General features: G+C 43.4%; 1 protein-coding gene across 1 annotated transcript in view; it reads left to right on the forward strand.

The window, feature by feature from the left end:
* Positions 1 to 26,685, forward strand: part of ADARB1 (adenosine deaminase RNA specific B1) — an 84,270-nt gene that overhangs the window by 21,676 nt on the left and 35,909 nt on the right. The window contains 4 exon segments of the mRNA XM_075755829.1: positions 2,429 to 2,465; positions 19,198 to 19,272; positions 24,697 to 25,217; positions 25,219 to 25,629. Of these exon segments, the coding sequence (XP_075611944.1) occupies positions 19,245 to 19,272; positions 24,697 to 25,217; positions 25,219 to 25,629 (960 nt within the window). The 5' untranslated portion in view covers positions 2,429 to 2,465; positions 19,198 to 19,244.

Consider the following 26,685-nt stretch of genomic DNA (forward strand, 5'->3'; position numbering starts at 1 on the left):
TAACAGTAGTATTTCTTTTTCTTTCCCATTTAGTGTCTTTACTTTTTCCTCCGCCCCTCTTTTTGCTCGCGGTCCTTCAGCAGCGAAGCTGGCTTCGTCCGCCCGCGCTCGCTGGCAGGAGGGGTTAGTGCGGGGCGTGGGCCGGGAGCCACAAAACCTCAGGGGAGAGCGATCCTCTGCTGAGCGATCGCCCTCGGAGCCACGAGATGTGTCTGCATGCGTGGCTCTGCCTGCTGTGAAAACCCCGTGCAAATGGCATGGCGTGCCCATGGGTTTTAAATAGAAAAATTAAAATCAGCATTTCTTTTTCGTGGTGGTGAGCTCCGGCTTTTTTTCCCCCCCGAGATGAGTTTAGTGTCTTGGGAGTGGGCAAAAGCGCTGTGGTGCCCTGCAGAAGCAGCAACCAGCCCTGTCTGGGCAAGCTGGCAGGGCCCCCCTGCCTGCCCTGCCTGCTGCTGCTCACCTCCTGCAGTGCAGACTTGGACTGCTGAGGTTTACCAGCTAGAAAACTAGGAGTTAGAAAATAAAGGTTGGGATTTTCACGGTGGATACGTTTGTAAGCAGTACTGCAAAACTGCTCCTCACGTGTTGTGCCCGTGGGCCGGTTCTCACCCTGTGGAGCTGCCTGCAGCTGTCAATATATACAGATTTTTTGTACTTGAGCTCCAAGTCTCATGAATTGTGTTTGTTTAGTTTGTTTGAAACTCAGAGAATTACTGACTGGGGTGATACAGCGTATAAGGAATACAATTTCTAAAACAACTTGAGGGTATACTAGTGTTAAAACTTAGAAGTTACTAGCAGTGTGTTGTCTCGGGATTCGTTATAACGTGAAATAAAGCAATGCTCATGTATAATGAGAATTATCAAAAACTCATTTAATTTTTTTTTGTGTGTGTGTGGATGTTGCCACAAATACTGGAATTTCATGTCACACGGTTTATAGCTCATATCCCAAGGGTTTGGAAGAGGTTTTGTTGTGGATATGGGGCTACCAGGTTGGGAAAATATGAAGGAAATGGTAAATCATCATGCTGTAAATACTGCATTATTCCATTTGGTGGGATTGCATATAATCCGTTGCAGCTTCCGTTGGGCAGCTGACTTCGGCTGATACTGCGCTGAGCTTTCTAGGCATTTTCACTACTTCATGCTAAGACCAATGTATTATTGGCATATTTTTCTGGATTAGTGGAAAATGCCACCATGAAGTGTTGGGAAATTGACATGTCTTTAGGAAAAAAAAAAACCCCAGATTGAATTAATGCAATCTCCTGGTATTTAAATATTTTTTACTATTTAAAAATTATTTCAATAAATATTTAAATGTTTTACGGACTTTAGATATTGTATCAGATCCCTTGTCTAACTTGACCAAAGCAGTTTCAGATACCATGCGTGCATCCACCAGTTTGGTTCATAGCTGTGCCGTGCGTGCTGTATAACTTAAATTTTTGCAGGGTGCCAGCACCCTCTCGTGGGCAGAGTAACAGCAGAAAATTTTTGTCTTTTCAAGGTGCAAATATCAAAACCCTTCAGAGGTCCCGGTGGACTGCCCCGGGGGTGTTTGCAGAACGCAGCCACCTGGCCAAAATACTCTGTTGTTTTGGAAACAGTTTCAGTGATTCGCTGAACCGTTTTAGAATAGCGGATCTTCCCATTGATAAAGTCACATAAATATTTTCCTATAACTAGGAGGTTATCTGTAAAAGTAAAACTAACTGTTCCTGATTGAACAGCCGTGCAGTTTATATGTATTTATGGAAATAAAAGAAAACTTCTTGTAGCATTAGTCCTTCCCATTGTCCTGTGTCCTTCTTACCCCATTGTTGGTAGTCGAGGGATTTTCCAGTTCTGCAGGCACTTCAGCACAATGCAAGCTGGTGCCAGTAGTATCAAGAAACTGGTGTTTGAAAAGGGTCTTGTTTATGTGGATTAAAATCAACCACTAAAAAGAAAATTTAAGGTCTAAATTAAAAAAAATATTCTAATAAGACAACAGCTTTAGTTTTGCTTGCAGGATAAGTTGGCTGTGATAACACAGAAGTTGATTTTAGTTTTCAGCTGTTACTGGGCAAATTTTTTGCTGATCCTTTCTGCTAGAAGGTGCAGAGATTGCAGATTGGGTTCTGCTAAGTAGCTGCTTGTACCTCTGGGATGTTTCTCCTGGCCCCAAGTACTAAGGAGCTTCAGTCTTGATTTTTATAATTTTTTTTTTTTTTCCCAGCCAGGAATGTCCAGAATGGTTTCGCCCCCTCCCTTTGCTGGGGTTACAAGGGATCTGGCTCTCTGACTATGTATACGCAGCATGTACTAGGTATTCTTACAGAATCAGAAATTTGTCCCTTTTAAGGTCAGGAGTTGCCATTTGTAATGCATTTAAATTTGTAAAAGAACAAAATATTAACTGTGCTTCCTCTTTTTGCAGGTTGCAGAATCAGCATGTGTCTCTACTAGTTAAAAAGGTAAGCAGAGCACATCATTGGCAAATATATAGCGAGAGTCTTTGTTTTCTGATGGATGCATTCAGATCATAACTTGGAAGAGAGAATTCATCGTAATGTATTTAAAGAGTTATTTAAGCTTTATTATTTTATAGATAACTTTTATTTATCTTTGTACTCTAAACCCCTTCAAAGATATTGGATCAGTATGGTTTTAAAATAGAGAAAAGATTGTTAAGAATTATATAACTGTATCAAGCTGATGTACATGTTACAAAAAATTACTTACCCTTCTAACTGCAAATTTGTATCCAATCCATATTAATAAAATAAATATGCAAAGCTGGCATGTAGAACTTGAGAGTTTGCTGGGTGTTTGAGCCGAGCTTGATAACTGATTGTGATGGGAAAGGAGGAGATATGGCCAATTTCTAAGTCTGTCTCCTAATGCCAAACATCACCCTACCTGCATGACTCTTTTTGTCCTTTTTTCTTTTTATAAAATAACTTCAAAATCTTTGAGACTTTTTATAAGCTCCTTTAAAACTATTTTAGATCTTTCTTCCAATTAGCTATTATTTTCCTTAGCACCACTAGGTAGCTGCATCTATTATCTTTTAAACGGTGATGAAAATACTGATGTTGCTTACTGGGAGATCTAGGCTGCTCAGGTTTTTTTTCTCTGAATGGTTACCACTTTTTCCTTGGAAATACATTTCTGACAGTCACGGGTATTTGAGAAGTCCTTCAGAAATAATGTAAAAAAAAAATAAAAAATTAGATGTTCAGACCTCAGAGTAAGCCAGTGAGAAGGATACAGCCAAAGGCTACCAAACCTCGTAATAAATATATGTTCCAAAATAGTTCACTGTAGAATAAATCCGCAAACACCGTAAGTTATTTCTAGTTTGGAGCTGGGTTCTAGACTTCCTTGGTCAAGGGAGCAATAGCCACACGATCCGTTATTTGTGTGGTGTAACAGTAGATGGTGCTGTTGGAGCAGATTCCATCTCCTGAGAGTGGCCCTGCGAGCTGAGGCACCTGGTGCCAGAGCTCTGGGGGTTCCTGGTGCAGCCACCAGCTTTGCGTTTTGAGATCTGCTGTGCCGAGCAAATGCTCAGGCTGTAATTAGCCTATACAAATTCTAGCCTTTGCTGCTAATTTATATTCAGTCGGTGCAGTACACAAAACTTGAAGGAAAACTTGCTGTTGGCCTGTAATGCCGTCCTCATGCTTGAGAAGTACGTGAATTGCATGTGGGGGAAAAAAAATCACTAAGAGTGCTTACAAAATATGGCGTGTGAGCATTTCTTCAATGGATACAATCAGTATGCTGATAGTAGTGACCAAATCTATAAGTAAGTGAGATTTGCAAGGATGGTTTTGGTGCAATATATTATTTTTTAGAAGAAGTAGTAGTGAGTTTCTTTTTCGTTCAGTGGTCAAATTCTTTTTGTCCTCTTTCTTCTTTCCCCTGCAGCTTTCCAACTTACCTGATTTGAAGCGAGTTTAGTGGGTACCTAAAGATCAGATAATTATTCCTAAGAGATAATTATTCCTATGAGTTTTTGCTAAGAGTGCCAGGTGAAGGAGACCCGCCCCAGGTGCTGTGCCTGGCAGAAGGGCTGCAGCGTGGCCTCAAGCCTCCTGGTGCTAGGGAGCCTCGACGGGAAGGGACTGTAGATGCCACAGCTACAGGGTCTTCAGGTGGAACTCACAAATATTTAGCCACAAAACCCTGTCTGTCACAAGCCATAGATGCAGAGAAACCTAGGCTGGCTTTGTTCTGGTGGTCTAGGTGGCAGAGAAGAGAATTGAGAAGCTACTGAACTTCTCGGTCAGCATTGCTGTGTAGCCTCTGGTGTCACTTGGGTTGCTTTACCTCTGGGGTTTTGATGGAGGACACCTTAATTGTCTAGGGTCTCTGCATTCCGAGATCTGCGGGTGAGATTCGTAGGGGCGTAACTGAATTCCCCCTGGGAATTGTTTTTTCTTTGGAGAGAAGGCAGTCCGGTTTCTCCTTGATGCTTTTGTGGGTGTTGAATCTGTGAAGTACAAGATGTTACAGGATTTACTGCTTCCAAGGAACACGTTAAAACTGAATGCCACATTTTTGTTCTGGTGCGTCACATTTGCTTCCTCACATTCAGGTTTTAACCTGTTTTGTTCTAATCATGCAGATGTTGCAATATATTTTCGGATATTGAATATCTAATCTCACGCATAGTACAGATTGCATATTTTTTGTTTCCTAAGACTGTCGTTAATGTGCCAACTGCGAATGAATGCAGTGGGTCACTGAGTTTCTCTCCCAAGTGCATCATGTACATTCCTGAGTCAGCAGTCAGATTTTAGAGACTTTATTTCTCTATTGAAAGCTGTCATTCTTCAAGCTAAAATTATCTCAAATCTTCTTCCTGATTCTCATAGCCCAGAGGCACTTTGCTTTGGGGAGCAGTGGTCAGCTGAGTCGGAGCTGCTGTGGAGAGGAGAGCCACAGGGCTGAGCTGGAGGAGTCTTTTTTCAGTCTTTACACCAAGTCCTGTGAACCAAAGCTCTGGCAGGTTGGGGCAGCGTGTTGGGTTTGCGTGGCAAGGTTTTGGTAGCGGAGGGGCTACAGGGGTGGCTTCTGTGAGAAGCTGCTAGAAGCTTCCCCTGTGTCTGGTAGAGCCAATGCCAGCCGGCTCCAAGGCAGACCTGCCGCTGGCCAAGGCCAAGCCAATCAGCGCCTCTGTGATAACATATTTAAGAAAGAGAAAAACAGTCAGAGAGAGCTTTTGCAGCTGGAGACAGGAGTGAGAAGATGTAAGAAACTCTGCAAACACCAAGGTCAGTGCAGAAGGAGGGGCAGTAGGTGCTCCAGGTGCCGGGGCAGAGATCCCCCTGCAGCCCGTGGTGAAGACCATGGTGAAGCAGGTGGAGGCACCTGAAGGAGGCTGTGGCCCCGTGGGAAGCCCACGCTGGAGCAAGCTCCTGGCAGGACCTGTGGACCCGTGGAGAGAGGAGCCCACGCTGGAGCAGGTTTGCTGACAGGACTTGTGACCCCGTGGGGGACCCACGCTGGAGCAGTTTGCTCCTGAAGGTCTGCACCCCGTGGGAGAGACCCACGCTGGAGCAGTTCGTGAAGGACTGTAGCCCGTGGGAGAGACTCACGTTGGAGCAGTTCATGAAGGACTGTAGCCCATGAGAGGGACCCCACGCTGGAGCAGGGGAACGATGAGAGGAGTCCTCCCCCTGAGGAGGAAGAAGCGGCAGAAACACCGCGTGATGAACTGACTGTAACCCCCATTCCCCGTCCCCCTGTGCCGCTGAGGGGGGGCGGAGGTTGAAGCCGGGAGTGAAGTTGAGCCCGGGAAGATGGGAGGGGTGGGGGGAGGTGTTTTAAGATTTGATTTTATTTCTCATTCCTCTACTCTGTTTTGCTTAGTAATAAATTAGATGAATTTCCCCTCTCAGTTCAGTCTGTTTTGCTCATGATGATAATTAGTGAGTGATCTCTCCCTGTCCTTATCTCAACCCACAAGCTTTTCGTTGCACTTTTTCTCCCCTGTCTAGTGAATGAGGGGAGTGATAGAATGGCTCTGGTGGGCACCTGGCCCCCAGCCAGGGTCAACCCACCACAGGCAGATTAATTGTTGGAGGCAAAATCATGTTTGAACTTTGAATACCTAATGCAGCTACTCTTCCCTGAAAGGGAAGGAGAAACACACGTTGTTACGTACATCTGTCTTGCCTGTGGCAAGAACAAGGTGGTGAAAGTTTCCCTAGCTGGAAGAATTATAGTAAAGAGCTCAGTGGTTTCTCAGGCTGTTTCTTTGCCTTTTACAAAGTGTGCTGTTTGCTCAAAGGAACAAAATGAATTCCTATTCCCCTCAGGAGTGTTTTTTCCCTTTTTCTCTCTGTGTATCAGTGGTGCTTTTCCTTCAAGGCCATGTAGATGTGGATACCTCACCCTCCTTGTCCTTTCCCCATCGTGCACAGCTTAATGTGGATTTGAATGTCAAACTTGGCCTGAAACTGTTAATTAGTGAGCTGCAGAATCACTAACTTCAGTCTTAAATTAGGTCTGGTGAGATGGGAGAGCGCTCTGCCCATGCGCAGCTGGTGCCCACGCTGACACGAGCTGTGGGCTTCGTGGGGATTTCCTTGATGTCTGCCTTAATCTTGCCATGAGTCTGTTGGGTCGCAAGGCCTGATGTCAGACTATCATCACTTTTAAATGAGGCTATTTCTGGCTTCCATGAAGGGAGAAATGTTGCTGTGTTAATCCAGAGCGTGCCTCTGGTCTGTGAGCCCGAGTGGGCAGTATTTAGTAGAGAGGAGAGATGCTGGAAGCTGAAGAAAATGCCTGACCTTGTGTCTGCTGCAAAGGAAGATCACACCTTGCTGCTCCAGGGAAGACTGGTTTGTGGAGTTGGTCTTAGATGATGGTGGGACTCATTTTCTCCTGGGCTTCTTGATGTTGGTGAACACGTGATAGCGTGACAATGGCATTGGTGGCTCGTTCCACCATTGCAAGTTCTTCTTTTTAAATAGCGTAAGCTGAGCTGTAAATGGTTCTGTTGATATTTCTTCATCCTCACTGGTGTCCATTAATGTAGATGCTGAAGTAGAACTTCAGCTCCTCTGAAGTAAGCGGGGAAGTTTGCAGCCCTTAGCACTTAGGCTTCCTGCAGAAATAATTTCAGTCAGCAAGCTAACTCAGTCTCAGGAGCTTTCCATCGCAGGCTGGAGATGAGAAAGGTGTTCCCTAGGATCTGGAGAACAAGTGCCAGAGCAGGAGGTGGAGAGGTAGGGCAGCAGGTCAGCCCAGTCCCAGTGGTGAGCCTGAGTGTGTTGGTTTTGGTTAGTGAAGTACTGCTAATTTAAGATGCCAGTGGCAATGTTTTTCCAAAAATGCCAGCCTGGCTAGTTGTGAAAACATGATGGTCCATGTAAGTCGTCTACCAGAGTTTATCCAGATTTGATGGTGTGCTGTCACCCAAAGAGCTGAGGCCTGATACACTGAGAAATGAAGGTCTGAGAGCAGGCGGAGGTGACTTGTCAGAGAAGCCTCCTCGCTCTGGTAACATGCTGAAGAAACCTGTGGAGCTTGCACCTGCAAACGGTCCTTGCTGGAAGGTGTTTTCTGTCCTGCAAGGTTTAATCTACGCGCAGGATTAAAGGATGCTGCACCCCCCAGTCTGTGCTGCTCATCCAAAGGATGAACACGTGTTCAGTGGGTTGCTCAAATTGGGGAAACAGGGTAATATCACAGCATCCCATAATGTCACGTGTTGCTTTTTTGTTTATGAAAAGGCTGGAAAATGCTACAGTTAACGTTGCTGTTGGGAAGTCTCTCAGTAAGACCCGGCATCCAAACCCTTGTATGGAAAATGTGCGACTGAAACATTGCTCTTGGAGATTTGCATATTTGCGTATTCCTGCTGTTCACAAATGTATTTTGTGCATTCCTGGGCAGTGTGTGACATACGTGACTAAGAACATGAGAAACGATGACACAGGATGCTGAAGGCACCTTGGTTTCACGCACTGGGCTGTATAAACATTCCCTTGCTTATGTCTCTCCTTGTTCCCGAGATTTGTACAAGGCTGACGCCACGCCGAAGACTTGCCCTCCTTTTCTAATAACAAAATAAGAATAAATTTGTCTTTCCACACCCAGTCGCGAGGATGTCTTTGATATTGTCCTTTTCAGAACGCTGTCCTTCCCTGCCCCTTCACTTACCGAAGGGTTAATTGTCACATGTGCCTCCTGCGGCGGGTAGGGATGAGCTGCAGCGTTCGTTCATCTTTGTTCATCGGACTGTGCGTCGGCGCGTCCTGTGGTTCGAGGGGCCCGGGTTGGGTGAAGAGAGCGCAAGGAGAACGCAGGGGGAGACATCCCCTTTTTGGGGAGACATCGCTGCCTTGTCGGGAGGGGGTGCCGCGGGCTGGCAAGCGGGGCTGGCAGTGTTGCGTGGCATCTCTTCTGGCCGTGGCTCTCGGCATGGGGACCCTCTCCAGCACGGTCCAGCGGCGCTGTAAGCGGAGGCGGAATAAACGATCGGAGCGTAAAGGTAGTGTTTTAATTGCTGTGTGGTCGAAACAAAGTACAGGGGCGGGGGGGGGGGGGCAGTTGTAAAAGTTTTCAGGTGAGGTTTGAACCTTTGTTGCTCAGTGCAACTTCAGTTTGTTCTGTTTGGATTAAAAGAAATATTTTGAACAGAATCCTTCTACGTCTCCCAATGTTTTATTTCAGTCGGCTTTCAAAGTTTGGAAGGAGAATACTTCTTAACAAATATGAAACTTCCCTAAAGCTGCAGCTTTCTGCCTTCTACTCCCTTCTAATAATAGTTTTGTTTCAGCTGTCAGATTACGATATTTTGCATATATGCCATTCTCTGTTAACATAAAACGTTGGGTAGCCACTAAATTTTCCTTTCAAGGTATATCTGCTCAACCAAGATAGCTGATGAAAGGATCCTTCACAACTTTTTTATGTGTAGTGAATACATAGAATATTCAAACAAAAGGCAAGTTGTATCTCTGTACTGGTGCACTTGCTATCACCAACATTTAGTTAAAAGTCTTTCAAGTAGTCTCTTGAGGAAATAAATGCAAATACTGTTGTGTTGGCTAGTACATTTTGAAGTAGTTCTGGTGTTCCTCCTGTCTTTGACAATACCCGGGGGGAAATAGAGACTTCAAAACCAGGAGAGAGTTAAAAGTGTAAATATACTGTACTTCTTCGTGGCTCCACTTAAATTAGCATACATTTAGGTGTTTTTGTGTTTGATTTGGCTGGCATGTCATGCATTTAGGAAAGGAAAGCTTTTTGCAATATTTCTTGTAGTCTAAATATTGTGGGGTGTGCTGGTCTGCAGAATCACTTGCCTTCGGCGTGTTTAGGTAACAGCTGCACGTTGGTTTGTTGCTCCATGTTAGAAGCAAAAATCCCCTATACTACATCAGCATAGTATAGTTGAAACCTGAATTTATTTTAGCAGTATACCTGAGAAAAAACACTTAGCCTGCTCCTTGGCTGCACATTCTCCTCAGTCCTATTCCACATACAAAATGCTGTATATGCACTGACCTAAATCAGTTAACTAATATTTATGTCAATTATTCTTTATTGTTCTTTTTGAAAGATCTGTAAATCTCTGAGCAGCAATTAAGCTTTTTCCTTTATTCTTACCTTTTTTTATTTTCCCCCAAACTTAAAGTTTTTCCAGTGGTCTCAAGGAGCTTGTGTCAGAGCAGGTTTTTAGAAATAAAAAGTTTACTCGCACCTGCTGTCCGAGGCTTCGGTGGAGTCCTTTTGGAAGCTGTCCTTGCTCAGATGGCACCAACGGTTCCAAACCTCGATGTTGAAGCCGTGCAGAGACTTTGTGCCTGTAGGATCTGAGAGGTTTCTGAGTGTCTGTTGCTGTAAATGGATTATTTAGAGGCAGTGCATGAATATATTAGCATGGTTTTGTTGCATTATGAAACCTGCTCGAATAAAAGTTTGGAAGGTCAAAGAAGTCAAAACTGCTGTTCCTTCTTCAAAGTGAAATGATGACTGAATTATTAATGATTTCAGAAGTAATCAAGCATGGCTTGGCAAGAGAGGAAGCTCTTTCCTGTAGTGAGCAGCCTGGGTTCAGAGTCCTTTTTCTGAAAAAAAAATCTACCCTCAGTTTCTGAAAACATACGTGGGCACTATGTTATATTATTTTAAATTATTTCTTTTTAATTACCAGGTAAAAAATAAAAAAATAAAAATAATCCAGTCGCAGCAAGTTTGACAGCTTGATCTCCTAATTAATATGTGTACAAAAAGTGCTGAGAAGTTAATTCTCTCTGCCCCAGCTAAGTACTGTCTCCTACGTGTTATATGTACTGTCTGAATGTTATTTGCTAGGAAAAGTAGATGGGTTTGGATTTCATTAGTAAGTACATCTAATTCATTCTCTTCAAAGCATTTTTCACTGTAAGAGGTCAGAAGTTAGGTGTAATGGAAATCAATGATGTGTTACTTCCATAAAATGCCCACAGCCTTCTTGCTGTAGTGATGTGCTTGGGATGGGGGAGTTGTAATGAAAAATACACCCATGGTGCTCTGAGAGACTTCAGGTGTACTTTACTCCTTGCTTTAGGCGTCAAAGTCAAATCCCAGCCTTGTCGGGCAGTTTTAGAGTCAGGTAGAGTCAGTTTAATCAGTTGAGCAGTTGCTTGCCAAGCAAAGGGAGGAGTCTGGATGCTTGTGGAGTCCGTGAACCAAGAATCGGTATCTGTTAGGATACTAAAATATTATAGATATGTTAGTAGTTCTTTTTTCTAGCTCTTCCCTGCCTGGGAAGATGGTGTGTGCACAGCTTGGTATGAGTGGGAGCGCGCATTGTTGAGTTGAAATGTAGCGATGGGACCACGTGGGTGGCACAGTTCAACCCAACGCGTTCTCCAGAACCCGTTCGCTCCATGCAGGGCGAGTTTCAGTGCCTGCAGCACAACGCCCAGGGACGCAAAGCATGGGAGAGCACGGTGCGGACACGCAGGCTTGGTAGGCAGTCAGCCAAGCTCGGCTGGGCTTTCTAGCCCGGGGTCTGTGCTAGGTGACTTCTGCGAAGGAGCAGGCCAGTGAGGAGAGCAAGGCAGGAGTAATCCACTGTTGTGGTCCTGGGTGCTGGGGGGAAGGGCTGAGCACGGCTGTTTTTTCTCAAGTGTATTTTTTTTATAAGGAAAGGATTGGGAAAAAATGTAGTCATTCATTATACTAACTCTTAAATACGTAAAATGTTAAAAGGATGCAAACGCTTCATTAGAAAATGTGGACAGACAGTTTAGTGTCGTTTGGCTGCGTTATTTATTACTCTGGCGTCGCATCTCTTACGTGCCTGACAGCTCTTGTGTCAACCATCTCTGTTCCTGACCATCTTAACTGATGCTTCCAAAATCTTTTTAGCACACTTATTTAATTATTTTTTTAAAAAAAATAGATCTGTGTAAATTCCATGTCTTACAAACTTCAGTAATGCCACCAACAGTCTACATTAATTTATACAAATATTTATGCAACTGGAGTTCCCGTTTACCTATGCTTTTAGCAGACAGGAGCTTGCTTTTCCTCAGCGTCAGGCTGGAGGAGCAGGATGCCCGGCTGTGGGGATGCGGTGCTGAGCCCAGACTGATAACCCAGCTCCTCGGGAGGGTTTATCCCCCGTACGGCAGTGTGAGACAGCTGTACGGCGTCTCTCACTTCTGGCTCAGTGTGCCGATCACTTCCATGGTAATTCAAAGGGGAATTGTCCAAGTCTGTCCTTGAGCAAGCCGTGGTGCTGCAGGAGTGGCTGGAGCCGGTTTGATGTGCTGCATAAGGTGACAATTATTTACAAGTCCTGTTGATTACAGTCAATTAATTTCTTCTTGTTACACTGGAGTTGTGCTGATGCTACGTAATGCAAATGTGGCAGTACAGCAAAATGTTTCCTTAGCAGCTCTAGTACTTTGGTAAGAACATTGGTTTATATGTTGGGTTTTTGGTTTTTTGTTTGTTTTTTTTTTTTCTGGGAGGGGAAAAAGTGTCTTTATACTGTGCTTCAAAAATAGTCACTTAGGCTAAAATGGAAGAATTAGCCAGGTCTGAGCCTACCTAGCAAAGTACCAGACTCGTGTTTAGAGTCAAGAGCAATATAAAAGGTTATCTTACTAAAAACTTCGGCTTTAAGCAGCAACTGAGTAAGAGCACAGACCAAGGTGGCTTGTGCAGCAGGTTTGGCTCCTTTCCTACCCTGCCCCTGACTTTGGGCAGCAGCAACCCTGAGCTTTGACAAGCGGGTTAGGACAGCGGTGACACTCGCTCTGTGCTGCGAGGGTCGAACAGCGCTGGGCATCACGTTCCTGAGGGCAGCAGATCAAAGCAGAGCTAACCTCCTCCTGTTTTCCGGCTAATTCAGGCTTGGACCTGATACTTGCCACAGCCTCGCTCTCCCCAGATCTCTCTGGCCTGGCTCAGTGATAAATGTGCTTGATTCCAGTCACAGATCAGAATTTCCCAGCCACCTGCTCAAGCTCTTAATCTTTATTCAGTTAGGTGTATGTGGTGATGGCGTGGGATGTTGAAAATTGATGGTGAAGCTCGCTGTGGTCTTTAGGAATACCTCGCCATGCCTAAAGCCTTTAAAGCATTTTATTGTCTCGGGAGTATTTTATTTTACTGTTTCGTACGCATTGAAATAAATAATTCTGAAAAGAATCTTTACTCAAAAGGAAAATTATTTTTTCAACAACGTTGCGGGTCCTTTCTCTAAGAATTAATATATTTTCAAGGGAAATTTATCCTGAACTGATACAAGCTTGGAAAACATAACATCTTTTGGAATACAGTACTTCTAGAAGCGTCTCACCGGTTTTCAAACATATTTGAAATGCTTGCTTTTTAAACAATAAAAACACTTTGGTTTAAATTAATAGTTAAAAAATAATATTTATCACTTTGTTTTTGTTGTCTTTGCCAATCAGTTCACGGAAAAGTGTATTAAGCCTTCACACTTGCTTCAGTTATATGTTTTAAAACCCCAAATGTAGTTAGTAAATACATAAAGTTTACATGAGGCACTGTATACACACATATGATACACCGAACGGCCAGGGGTAGTTTGCAAACAAGCGAGTATCCCTTTCCCGAATTCAGCACAGCAAGCAGCATGCCCATAGCGCTTGGGAGGTGCTGGAATTTTATTCTGATTCCAAAATACCTTGTTGGTCCGTGCTTGGTTGTCATGAAACGTGCATCATCACGATAAAATAAACCACGGTGCTTTCATGATAATGCATAAACACAGCCCACAGAAAAATTCACCTTTTGCAGATACAATCTTTACACTTTTCTGGCATAGCTGGATTTTAAATACGTGTGACTGTGTGGTATCTGAGTTGTGTATCTGCACAGGATGAGTGCTGCTGCTTCTGTTACTGTGGAGAAATGCTTCCTCTTAACTGCTGTACATAACTGTGTGTAATACTGTCCATAATATACACAACAGGTCACCTGGCTGATGGTAATATTAGTATGCTGAGAGTTACAGCCTTATTGATGGTACAGAGTTAATTAGGACTGGAATCAGGCTTTCTCTATGGTAATAGGAAAGCAAATTTAAGCTGCTTTTATAGAGCAAATAAAGTAGCCTGTTTAGCAAAAGTTCTGCTCAAATTTCTAATCTCTTTAAGGCAAAAGACTTATGTGATTTGCGTGATCCTCTCCCCTGTCTCTGTCCATCTGCTTTAGCGAGGATGGTGACCAGGTGCGAGAGAGATGCCCAAGCCGGCGCTGCCGCAGCAGAAGCATGGCATGCTTTGTCGTTAAAAATTGATGAGCCAGGCGTGTGCAGGTCTTACGGGGACCTGGATCAGACAGGGGTGCGATCCTGCCCGTCTGAGCTGCCGCGTTGCAGGGAGCCCGACTGGTGGCAGAGGTCCTCTTGCATCTGTTGCGTTCGGAGTGCGCACTAGGACAGCGCCTCGGATATTCCGAAGCGGTGTCTTCTTTCCAAAGTCTGTGCTGCCCAGCTGGGACTGGGGAAATCTCAACAGCTCTTTGGTGTCTCTGGCACTCTAACAAAAAGCAAAGTAAGGCACCCGGGTGTCCTGTCCTTTCCTCCCGCTGCGCCCTCGGGCATTGCACATCCTATGGGAAAGTAGTTGTCCCCAAGCTGTAGGCATTTCTTTTGACTTTTGCTGGAAAATAACTGTTTTCTCTTCCTAGTTCTTTCACTCACCCCTCCTTCCCCAGTATTTCTGTTGTTCGTCGGTTATTGCTGGTACTTGTGTACTTGGCATTGATGCAAGTGTCGCTGCTCCAGCCCCCAGTGACCGTAGGTCTAGGGACAGGTGGTACTGCAAAAAAGGCAGTAAAACCCACAGTTGCCAATGTTAAATAATACACACATTTGCAAGTTTTTGCTTAGCATAACGTGCTAGCATAGCCACGCAATCGCCTGCAGTGAAAAGGCTACTAATTCTTTCAGTATGAAGCAGTAGAGGCGGCTCCGCTGCCCCGTTCAGCACAGCAGGGCGTATTTCAGTGTATGGATGAAATCCAGAAGCTCTTGAAGTTGGAGGGAGAGAGGGAACTCTGATCGGCTCCCACTTGTTTGTTTGAAAGGCTTTTCTGACTTTAAACTCTATCTAAACGAATAGTGATTGAGGTGATGTATTTGCTTTACTCTGCTTAGTAAAACATGCTGGTTTATGGCAACTTCAGTTGGTGTGTTCCCCCTTACTGCCCTGCAACAGATGCCACGATGAGATGGGGACCCTGGTCGCCAGCCCAAAGTGAAGTAGCCAGGAGTGTGGCTGCTGTAGCCTGCAGCTGGGATAAAACATGATGGGAAGCTCTGCATCCCCCTCGGATCACCATGAGTATTTTAGCTCAGAGGAGGAATAACCCACCTAAAGTACATCCGTGCCCCTCTGATGCTGAAGGGATTTGCATTGTGGTTGCAGCTGTCTCGTGCTGTGTGAAATGAGGCACGAGCATCTTGGGGAGTGAAGCCTCTCAGTTTTAGTGGTGTGGGAGGTGTGTTGGGTTTGCGTGGCAGGGTTTTGGTAGCAGGGGGGCTACAGGGTGGCTTCTGTGAGAAGCTGCTAGAAGCTTCCCCTGTGTCTGATAGAGCCAATGCCAGCCGGCTCCAAGAGGGACCCACCGCTGGCCAAGGCCAAGCCCATCAGTGAGGGTGGTAGTGCCTCTGAGATAACAGAGTTAAGAAGGGGAAAACACACCAAGAACCACTGCAGCCAGAAAGAGGAGTTGGGCTGGGTGTGAGGAGCCACACGAGTTTTCTGCACAGCAAAAGGGATGGAGAAAGGAGAGCAACCCGCTGCGTAGAGGATGAGTGTATGTACGTGTACCCGGGCTGGAAGCGATGCTCTGGGAAGCTCTTTGAATATGCAGATGCTCCCTGGAAAACAGGATTTGTTACGGACCAGCGGCAAGGTTGTGGTACACAAGGTGAACAGTGACAGGGATGCGAGAGAGAGATTGTCACGCTGAAACCCACGGTTTACCTAAAACTTTGATGCACGTGAGATGGAGTTTACATAGTCATTTTGTACGTAGCCTTGGGATTTAAAAAAAAAAAAATGTTGTGGAAATGCAGTGATTTGTTTTAGGTGCTCCCAGGAGTCTCGGGAGAAGTAGTATGTGTGGGCCAAGTCTTTTAGCTCTGTGTCCCTTGAAATTCTGCACTGCTGGTGACAAAATTAATGGGGAGTTTTACTGCTTGTCTTATCATATTTTTATGATCTGCTTGAGTTTATGTTGTCTGGCTTGTGGGGAATCTGAACAGCTTCTCTGTGCTCAGAAGTGTGGTTTTGCATCTTTTGTCACTGCCTCTCCTTTTTGTTTGTGCAGAATCCTCTCAGTTACTTAAATCAGTGTCTTCTCCAGGCAGCGTTGGGGAGCGAAAAGGAATTGTGTTGCCTGAGCAAAGACACTCCAGGTAACAAACTGGGATGATCAGAAATGTCTGGTGGTGGCGGTAGGAAATTTAGGATATCTGCAAGCACGTGGGCTTTGGTTTTGAGACAATGTGTGAAATGGTGACAAACATAGAGATATATTTCTTTCTCCTTCTACTATTAGAGACGTAGCATTAATTAGTGTAATGATTGCTAAAGGCACATTTTACATTTTCAGTAAGGGCTGCTTAGCTCCTGCTGTGAAAAGTAAGCTGTGAAGATTGCAAATAGTACTGTGCTGAGGATTTTTTTAGTTGAGGATAAACAGATTTCATTGTTTTAAATTACTGAATAACAACATTTAGCGTGGATTTTACCATTGCAAACTTACACATCCGTATGTATATTTGAATGTCGCTCTTCATTTTTCCATATCTGATATTTTTGGACTACAAGTTTCTTGATGTTTCTGGTATACGCGTTTAACACATTTTAATCGCCTACATGCCAGTGGTTGCAGTTTTACAACCCCCTGGTTTCGAAGTGACAGTGTCGCTGGGCAAGCCGTGCAGTTATCCTGTCCCGAAGTCGTCATCTGGCAGGTCAGGATGAAGTTTGAGTGTGCTGGGCAGTAGATGGACGGTTCCCCAGTTGTTCAGACTGCAGGGTGATCAGTGCTGCTTCTGTGGTGTGCATCACCCCTGTGGGTTATACTGCTGTCGAGCAGTTAGCCGTGTTATTTGTTTCTGTATCCCTACATACCCTTCCTTCTTGGGTGGAATTTTTTTGTGAGGTTTTTTTTCTCTTCTTCTTATGTTAGCAAAGATAAAACCAAACTGACTTCAAAAAGCACAAATCAGAACAATGCAGTTCATTACGTTTGGTGTTTACACCTGGACTCTGGATTTGCAGCACGCTTTTCCATGCTTTGCATGAAGTGTCTACTGAAATAATAAATAGGGTAGGAATGGCTAGTTTCTTTTTGCAAACTGAATAATTACTTCTTATGCTCTCCGATTACCCTAGTATGCCATCTGTGCATTAAGAACAACATGAGTGCAAAGTTCTCCCTCTTGTTTACTAGCTACAGCTGACTACAGTTTTAATTTAGAGTGGAATTAAAGCTAGATTTTTTCCACCAGAGGAGGGAAGAGAGATGGAACAAATTTGTTGTTACGGAGCAGGCACATGGCCATGTTTGGTGTTGAGCGTTGATTTTATTGTGTCAGCCTTATCAAGTGACCGTGTTGGTTTATGTGGTTCCACTCCTCAAAAACTTCTGACTCTGTTGTCTGATTTCCACCAGTGCTGACACTTTAAGTCTCAAAGCATTGATGTTCCTAAATATTTGACGTTGGCAGCTGGATGGGAGACACAGATGTGTGTCCTCGCTGAGGGAAGGGCAAAACGTAATGTAACAGAGCAAATACTTGAGTGCTGTGAATTGTGCCAGCCCATACAGCAGCGGGAAACCAAGCAGCGTCTCCTGCGCCGCCCACCCCGCAGTGTCCCCACGCTTTTGAAGGCACCAACGACCTCCGCTTCCCACCCCGATCTCCCCGTCCCTTCCAGCAGCAGCCTCAGCCCTTGGTTTCACAAGACATTACCATCCCTGGCAGTATCCTCCTAAGACACCATCGTGCCTCTCTCCTTCCCCGCCACAGCGCCCAGGTATTTTTACTGGCACCAGTAGCGATGTGCTGCTGGTGAGAATCAGTTCCCTCGTCTGATCTGGCATATGTGACCGCAGCCTCGGGCTGAATCGGGTATCGCTTCTTCTGCCACGTCCTGAACGCTTACCTGAAAGTATCCGTGCAATCATTAACTTTTATGATATGTACAGTGTAAGTAAAATGTCCATGGATAGTTAGAATTGATACTCTCTGTGGTAAAAGTAAGCTAAGTAAAAGGCGGAAGCTCTGCTGGGAGATAATTGTATTAGATAAAGAAGGTTGAAGTTTTGCCCTGTGATTTCTGTGGACTATAATAGTTTTGAAGTAGGATCAAAGATGCACTTAAAAGTAGGACTTCAATCTTAATTTAATCTGATTGTCAGCAAAAGGAATCAAAATTTACAGATGTTAAGACTAGATTATCACAGAGCGGTTTTGCGTTTGTACTGGACTTCACTCTCTTCAGGTACTTTCCAGGCATTTAATTGTGGTGAAGAATCAGCTGAAAATGAATGCATTATATTAAAAAAAAAAAAATATTGCCATGCAAACGCAACGCTTAGTTGTGAATGCTTCAGAAGAGCTGAGGCAGATGCCAAAATTCAACAGATTGGCAAGTACAATGCAAATTTCCACGGTTTGATCCACTCCAGTGTAAGAACATGAAGCCTGTTAATGCTCCACTACTTTTTTCTGACTGTAATAATGGATCTTTTAACAAAAGATCCTTTTTTGTTTGTGTGGTTTTTGGGTTCAGTGCTCTCTGTTGGAATGCTCGTGGCATAATGAGATTGGAGCGATTACCCAGAATGCAACAGATATTAAGTACTTGATTAGTTTTCAGGAAAAAACAAACAGGAGTAATAATAAAACCGAAACCAAACCACAAACCCCATCACCCTTAAATTAGTCCTTTTGACTTAGGTAAAAGCGTTGCCTTCTTCCAAACGAAACGCTAGGCAGATTTTGCATGTCCGATGGTTATATTCACCTTTAGATCAGTCTCTCTTGATGAATTGAAAATCCCTGTGGGTAATAAAATCTATTTCCACACAACCAGATAACCCACAGGTAATATCATCTGGATTTTTCAGTTAATAAGAAAATCCAGTGTAGGAGAGAGGGTTACGTTACCCGCTCTTCCCTTCACCTGATGTGGGGCTACATCTTGCAGTGGTTGATGATAATCTCAGTTTTCGGAGGGGTCTTGGGTCAGGATTTAACCAAACCAAACAGACATCCATCAGTTTGGTGCTGGGTAACAAACTGCATCTTCGGTGTTTTGACTGCTGAAATTGTCTGTCCGGTAACCTGCAGAGTGGATTTGATGTTATTTTTCAGGTGGTTTTGTTTTTTTTTTTTTTTTTTTAAAAAGATACAGAGATAATGTAGTTTACATACTCCTTCAGATAAAAATATTGTAGTTCATAATACAAAAACCTGAATTCTTGCAAACCTTGTCAAATTCTCAATTCTGCGGAGTGTACCTCAGCTACAGAAATAGGCACTTTGGGGAAATATTATGTGAAAAGTGAGTGAAAACCGTGGACAGCCCAAAGCAAAACCAGTGCCCAGGCTGCTGCTTTTAAAGGAGATTTAATGCTTTACCTTGTATCTTGGTACCTTAAATCTTAAATATCCCACTCTCTGTTTTCCAGACAGAAGCAGTCTCCGCCAGCCAAGAAACCAGCAAAAATATTTCGCAATGGATGTAGACGATGAAGAAAACATGAGTAAGATGTGCTTATTTACACAGTAATAAATGATGTAATCATTTCTGAAGGTGACTTTTTCCTCACGAGCACAGGGATGACTGCGAAGAAACTTTGGAAACACAAATGAAAATTATTTATATGCTTTAAAATACAATATAGAAGAACGAATCGGAGCTTTTGCATTAAGTGTTTTAAATACACGTGGCTATACGCTAACCTAGTTATACCTTGTGTCTCATATTTTTCTTCCAACCACTGACTAATTAAACAAAATATTTTCCTGTTTTGAACCAGCAATGAAGAAGAGCGGGAGAATAGTGGCAGTGCCAAGGGTTGGGGACCAGTCAAAAGGGAGGGGGGGAGACAAAGGAGATGGAGTTGAAATGCACAAAATAAATGAGGGGAAGCAGAAATGGAGGAAGGAGAAGCAAAAGGAGGAGCTAGAAGAGCTCTTGCGTGGCTGATTATTCTCATTAGGTGCTGCTTGTTCCAGCCCTGAGCTACTGAATTGCGAAGGTGTGTTTAAACACAAAAATAGCTAAATATAGCGATCATCGTGATGCACACGCTGGCAAAGCACTGCGAGGTTGCTAACTCTGGTGTAATTAAGGTCTGACAACCTGTGGAGAAAAGTCTTCTCATTAAAACATTATAAAAATATTTGTACTATTCTTGGCCTTTCCACTATCTTTTGTGAATGAGAGAAATGTTCTGTTGCTGCTATGCTGATGTGCTCTGCCTGACTGTAAATAATTGTATGTGATGTAATAACAAATGTGCTTGTTTTTCCCCCAAGTGCCAACGGCTAAACAGTGCGTCTCTGGCAAAGCTGACAAAGCCCAGCAGTGTAGGAGACTTTAGGGTGGAAGACTTTAGTTCAGTCTGAAGGAGATACAGAACATTTTTATTGGGAGATAAAGAAGCTAGATCACTGTGTTTAAAAAAAACCAAACAAACCAACAAACAAACACCACAAAAACCAAACCCCCAAACCCCTAAAAATAGTAACTGGACTAGAATGCATCTTTTTTTATTTGACTGAAGTATGGAATATGATTGCTAACACTTTCTTTTCCTTGGTATAAAAGAAGTTACTTCAGGTGGATGCTTTAGCTATTCCTAAAAGTGATCTCCCTGAGGAGGACTTCAAAAAAGCAACAGCTGTAACTGGATAATCCACCTAAGATAATTCTTTGGATAAAACATCCCCTTATCTCAATAAGGAGAATATGTGAGCATGAAGAAAAGGTACCTTCCCGACCTGGAGAAAATATCATCCCTTTACATGGGCATTCTGTAAATGTCCCTAAGTGAAGCACTCAGGTTTTGTCTGCTTCTGGGTTGGGTTTTTTTTGGTCTGTTAGTGCATCAGTCTGGGAACCCATTCACTGAACTTTGTCACCTCATCAGATTTGGGGGAGAGAAATCAAAGTTCAAAGTCTTCAGTTCTTCCCCTTGATATGTGCAAAGATTCCTTAATTTTTTTTTTTATCTTACAGTATTTTTATATCTCTTAAGATTGCAAAGTGAGATATTGAAAGTTGCCTATTAATTTTTTATTTATGTAATTCCTTTTTGGGGAAGTATCTTACAGGAAAGGAAGGTGGGCATGTGCAATATTTGTAGCTTGCAGTTGCATGACTAGAATTGCTCTGCAGAAGCCAGAATTAAACTTGTATTGGCTCAGCTGAAATGTAAGACAGTGATGAGGGTACGTTAATATCCGTGAGAAAATACAGTGTTTAGGACTTCAGGTTTAAAGGTCTTCCTTCTTTATCCCTTGAACATAGAGAAGATGTTACAAGAGATTTGGGGAAAGGTTTGGGGATTTTTAGGATGTTTTTATTTGGGTTTCCGTTGCTTTGCATGGAAGGTATGTCCACAGCACTCTGAAGGTCCCAGGAATCTGTGCCAGAAGCCCACCTGCATATTATCTCCATGTCAAATCAGAGCGCCCTGTGGAAGCATTGATACAATAGAAATAAATAATTTTCTAGGTGTAAATTCACCCTGTTGCCTCTCCTTATTGATTGCCTTATGGACAAGGGAGAAAACCTGGGATACTAGCATGTGGCTGTCCTGGCCTTTCTCTTTGATCACTTTTGGGGGTGAAGATGCCCTCCCCCATTCTCTTTGGAATGACTGAGAGACTCCCCAAAGTCTTACAGTCTCTAAAAGAGTGTATTACCGAAAAAAAAAAAAAAAAGCTGCAGAATAGAGCAAGAAAAACAAATATAGAGTCTGCTGCTGTGAGAAGAGGACGACCTCAGGACAAGGGACAGGTAGAGCCCTGCGGTGTAGAGGAGGGTTGACAAGTTTGAAATAGTAGAGATATCAGTAAAATCATGAGCAGTACAGGGTGTTTAATACTGGAATCATCAAATTAAAAAAAAAAGTAATTAAAAAATAATAGATGCTCTTCAGTGAGACTAACTGATGGGGCTTGAAGCAAGCAATGGGAGATGTCTTCATGCAATGTGAAACGCATTGCCCAGGACACTGTGGATACCAAGGGTTTATGAGGTCTTGAAAAACAGTTAGAAAGATTCCTGGGGAGGAAAAGCCCCCAAGGGTGGCTCCCTGCCATCCCTCCGGGACAGCCCAGACCTGTGGCTCCCTGCAGCTGACAGCCTGCCTGGGGAAGCACCGCTGTGTCCTTGCTCCTGTTTTATGTCCTCTCTTGGGGTCCACTGGTGGCCCCGTCGCAGGTGGGGGGCTGGGCGAGGTGAGGATGAGCAGTGAGGCCGTTCTTCACTCCTCCAGTGAGGTGAGATGCCTGGGGAAGGGAGGGCTGTTTCTGAACAGGGAGGAGAGGCTGGGCTGGAGGAGTTACTCCATGTCTGATCGTGGACAAGATGAAATGAGATGGCTTCTCTGGCTTTAACAGGTGGTGGCAGCTAATCTTGCTTTTTGACTAATCTGTCAGCTCTTCTCCAGCCCGAAGGTACTTAGGGGACCTCACCAGTGCTGGGCAGGGCAGGCTAAAGAAAAGGACCAAAAGCACGCCTTCACCCTGAGAAGCAGTTGCTCTTTCTTGCAGTCCAGTGACTGTGTGGGTTGAAACAAACCCAGGTCTGTCTGCTTTGCATGGAGAGTCTTCTTTCCATCACATGCACAGCTTAGATGTGGATCACCTCCACGATGTAGAAACTTGCCTCCTTTCATGGTCTCTGAGTTTGACCCAGGCTGCTAGCTCCCTGCTTGCTTTGTCTCCTAGTTTCTTCCACCCTGCAGGTTCTCCAAAGCTAACAAGCCTAGTAGCTCTCAGGCAAGGAGTAGTTTTCTTCCCTTCTTTCTTATTGAGACAAGGTAAGCATGCAAGTTTTTCCTGCTTCTTATGAGTCCCTCCTCTCTGTCAGGACATCATTTCCCCTACCTGTGCCATGAGATGGATGAAGGCGTTCCTCCAGCTGCTGTACTTACGTGCAAGAGTTCTTTTTTTTTTTTTACGTTCAGCTGGAGTCTGTTCAACTGATATTTTCTTTCTGTGGTTTCCACAGGCACTGGTAGTAGTCTTCATGTAAAAAGAGGCCATTAATTTGTGTTAACGGAATATTTCTAGTTAGCCTAAAAGTCATATTGGTTGGTAGCAAATTCCTGGTGCCGCTGGTAAAAGCAATGTTCCAGAAATGGTGTTTTAGATGAGATGTAATTTTTTGGAGATTACAGCTTCAGGTAAGAAACTCACCATAAGGAAAGATTTAAAAATTCACTCTGTTGTTCCTAGATTTCTTCGCTGTGTATATATGTATATAAAAAAAGAATATATATGCATGAACACTGTATATTGACAGTTGTGGCCCTATAACACATGTTCTGCAGGAAATACAATTTGCGGCTGAACATTCCAAGGGATACTTTATTAAATTTAGCAGATTTCTAGCAATGAAATGCTTCAGAATATTTAGTGCTTCATTCTTGACCGAATATAATTGACTGGAATTTAATGTTCAGTACTGTACAATTCTTTGTTGTGCTACTGTGCTTTAACAAAATGTGTTCCTACTTTGGCTTTTTCTCTTGATTTTTTTTTTCTTCTTGTTTTTTCTCTTTGAGCACCGAAAGGAGTAACCTATCGAGCTTTTGCTGGAGGATGTTATAAATGAAAATTTAGTAACCATTCCATCAGCTTTGTAACTTGGGTGAAGTGATGTGTGCATGGTAGGGGATTCTTAGGGAAGACTTAAGGTGTGGTTGAAATTGAAAAGGGAGCTTCCAGCACGGTTTGCTCTCATTTCAATTAAAGTTTATCACCTAGTATCAGTGTAGATGTAAATATAGATATTTTGTAGTCTCAGAACAGAAATGTTAGAAATACTTGACCTAGTAAATTTGCCTTGTCATTCATAAATGCCACTATAAAGCACAAATAATTAATTTCTCTAGTTTCTTTATCAGGATAAAAATGAGGTCTTTGCAGGTTTACCAAATAAAATTATTCAAATATACCTCTGACATATTATTACCCAACTTTCTACTTAAGAAAATAAATCATTAAATTAATATTACAATGCCTGTTTTTCCCCCGTTAAAATGTCATCATCGTGATTGTGCAGCTTTTGTCACCTTTCTTGTATTCCACGGTGTTTTAAGAGAGGATCTTTATCGTGATTTTTGGGTTTGTAACTCTCATGTCAGCCGTTTTCTTACTTTGCAAGGAATTAAAAAATAGCTTGTAAATGGCAAATATAAGGTTTCTTAATAGAAGTCTGTGTGGAAATACATAAAGTAGTCTTGTGGTCATGCTGGCAGAGCATGTAGTTCGTGAGCAAACTGGGGTGAGGTGAAAGTCTAGGAAAAGCGTAAAAAGAATTGAATTTGGAGAATATGGAATAGCTAAACAGAAACAAAAGCATTCAGACACTCTTCAGTCAAGATGCCTACCAAAAAACTGCCTGATTTTTTGTGGCTTAGGTTTTATTTATGTCATGTCTCAATTTGAGCAACTAAAGTCACTGAGAAAAAGAATGTAACATGAATAAAATAAGAATAAAGTAAAATTAATTATCCATCTCCTAGTACTGGTCTTAAGCATCCATTTTTATTATACTAATGGTAGTTCTTGGTTTTATAGGTATATGCTACTATAACCTATATTTCTGGTTTAAAGCATTTTTCAGGCCAAATGTAACTTATGAGTAAAAGTTTTGTTCCATCATGATATAAATTAAAAAAACAAAAAAGAAAAAAAGCTGCAGTGTTTTATTGCCATATGATGGTATCAGATGTGTAGTTTGGAAATCATTCTCGAGTGTATTAACTTTTTGAATTGTCGAGAGGTTGCATTGCGTTATTATTATCTCTTCTGGTATTGCAAAACATTTAACGTGTGAGCACACATCACTTAACCAGTTACAAAGAGAGATAAAGGAATCTATAAATTTTGCATTTACAAGATCCTGCAACGAAGGCATTGTAAGTTACTCTTTCTGGGCACCGCAGGTTCGAGCAGCACCGATGTTAAAGAAAACCGCAACGTGGACAACGTTCCCCCCAAGGACGGCGGTGGGCAAGGTGCTGGGGAGGGGACGCAGCTCTCCAACGGCGGTGGCAGCAGCAGCAGAAAGCGTCCTTTGGAGGAGGGCAACAATGGCCACTCCAAATTTCGCCCGAAGAAGAGGAAGAAAACGCCCGGCCCTGTTCTGCCAAAGAATGCCCTGATGCAACTTAACGAGATTAAACCTGGTTTACAGTACAAACTCCTCTCCCAGACAGGGCCGGTCCATGCCCCCATGTTCGTGATGGCAGTCGAAGTCAACGGGCAGGTATTTGAGGGGTCTGGCCCGACAAAAAAGAAAGCCAAGCTTCATGCTGCCGAGAAGGCTCTGCGGTCTTTCGTCCAATTTCCAAACGCCTCGGAAGCCCACCTGGCAATGGGGAGGACTCTGTCAGTCAACACGGACTTCACCTCTGACCAAGCGGACTTCCCCGACACCCTTTTCAATGGCTTCGAAACGCCAGTCCCCTTCTGATGCCTTCCTTTTACCTAGGGTCCAATGGGACGGGTCCTTTAGCTCTAGCGGGGACTACGGTTTGCCGTCATCTGCCGTAGCCAGCAGCCTTTCCCAGTCGCCTCTCCCTGCCCCGTCGCCCTACCCCTCTGCCAGCGGGAAGAACCCCGTCATGATCCTGAACGAGCTGCGGCCGGGGCTAAAGTATGAGTTTCTCTCAGAGAGCGGGGAGAGCCACGCCAAAAACTTTGTCATGGCCGTGGCAGTGGACGGTCAGACTTTTGAAGGCTCGGGAAGGAATAAAAAGCTGGCAAAAGCTCGGGCCGCTCAGTCGGCCCTGGCATCCTTGTTTAACATGCAGCTGGACCAGACCCCGTCGCGACAGCCCATTCCCAGCGAGGGGCTCCAGTTACACCTGCCACAGGTGAGACAAGAAGCCCTTTGGTTTTGCTGACGTCTTTGGGTAATGACCAAGAGTAGCCAAGCCATGTGGATTAAGTCAGCTTGAGCAGCATTTCTGCTGTTTATTCTGCTTTTGTAGATGTGTGTGGGCATATATATATATATATTTTTAACATATATATATATATATAAGGTGATTTATCCACTTATGGCTTGTGACAATTGCATGAAATCTTTGTATCCTGTTGGACAGAGAGGAGGCTTTCTTGCTGATGCTTTCAGCCTTGATCATGTCACAGAAGAAAGCAGCAAGCCCCATGCAGTGCCAGCTTGGATTATGGTTTGTGCTGAGGAAAGGTTGAATCGCATCCTGCTCATCTCAGGCAGCAAGACTTAGATGGAGTTCAAGTCAGAATTACCACTTTAAGTAAAATTATTATTTAAGACAACAGTTTTTAGCAGAGAAGAAAGTCACTCTGTTCTGCAAACTGAAATTGTTGGCATCAACAGAGCTGAATAATGGAAGTCAAGGACAGATTAAGTGAGACTAATGCAGTCGCCATGTATTTCCAGGGTCTCAATAAACAGCGCGCTCACAGAGGGCGTATCCAAGACCTGTGGTTAAACAGCCATCATCTAAAGGATTGTGCTCTAATCGATTTACTTAATAAGCATATGTAAGTTACTTAGCAAGTAAATCTGGATGAGAAATAGTTTAAATCAAATAATTAATGAACTAGGGAAAGTATCAAACATATCAGACATAGACCAGAAATTTAAAGTAGCTAGAACAGAGTAATTTTTTTTTAATGAAGAAAAAATTCTCCCTTATTTGCTTGCTTATGTTTCTCCCCAGTCAAACTACAGTAATGATTATTTCACTACCCTCTTTCAACTGCAGCTTTTGGGTCTTTTTAATGATACTATATGTCTGTCTAAATTCAAATACTTGCCTTTGACTTTTCTTGCAACTTTCTATCTGTTTATTGTCACAATTTCAAGGCTTTGACCTTTTCTATCTCAAAACCACTGGTTTAGATGTCATTAAAAATAGAGAAGATACTGGTTTGATTCATAA

Source organism: Balearica regulorum, chromosome 6 (genome assembly GCF_011004875.1).
Source record: "Balearica regulorum gibbericeps isolate bBalReg1 chromosome 6, bBalReg1.pri, whole genome shotgun sequence".
In the NCBI taxonomy this organism is placed as follows: domain Eukaryota; kingdom Metazoa; phylum Chordata; class Aves; order Gruiformes; family Gruidae; genus Balearica; species Balearica regulorum.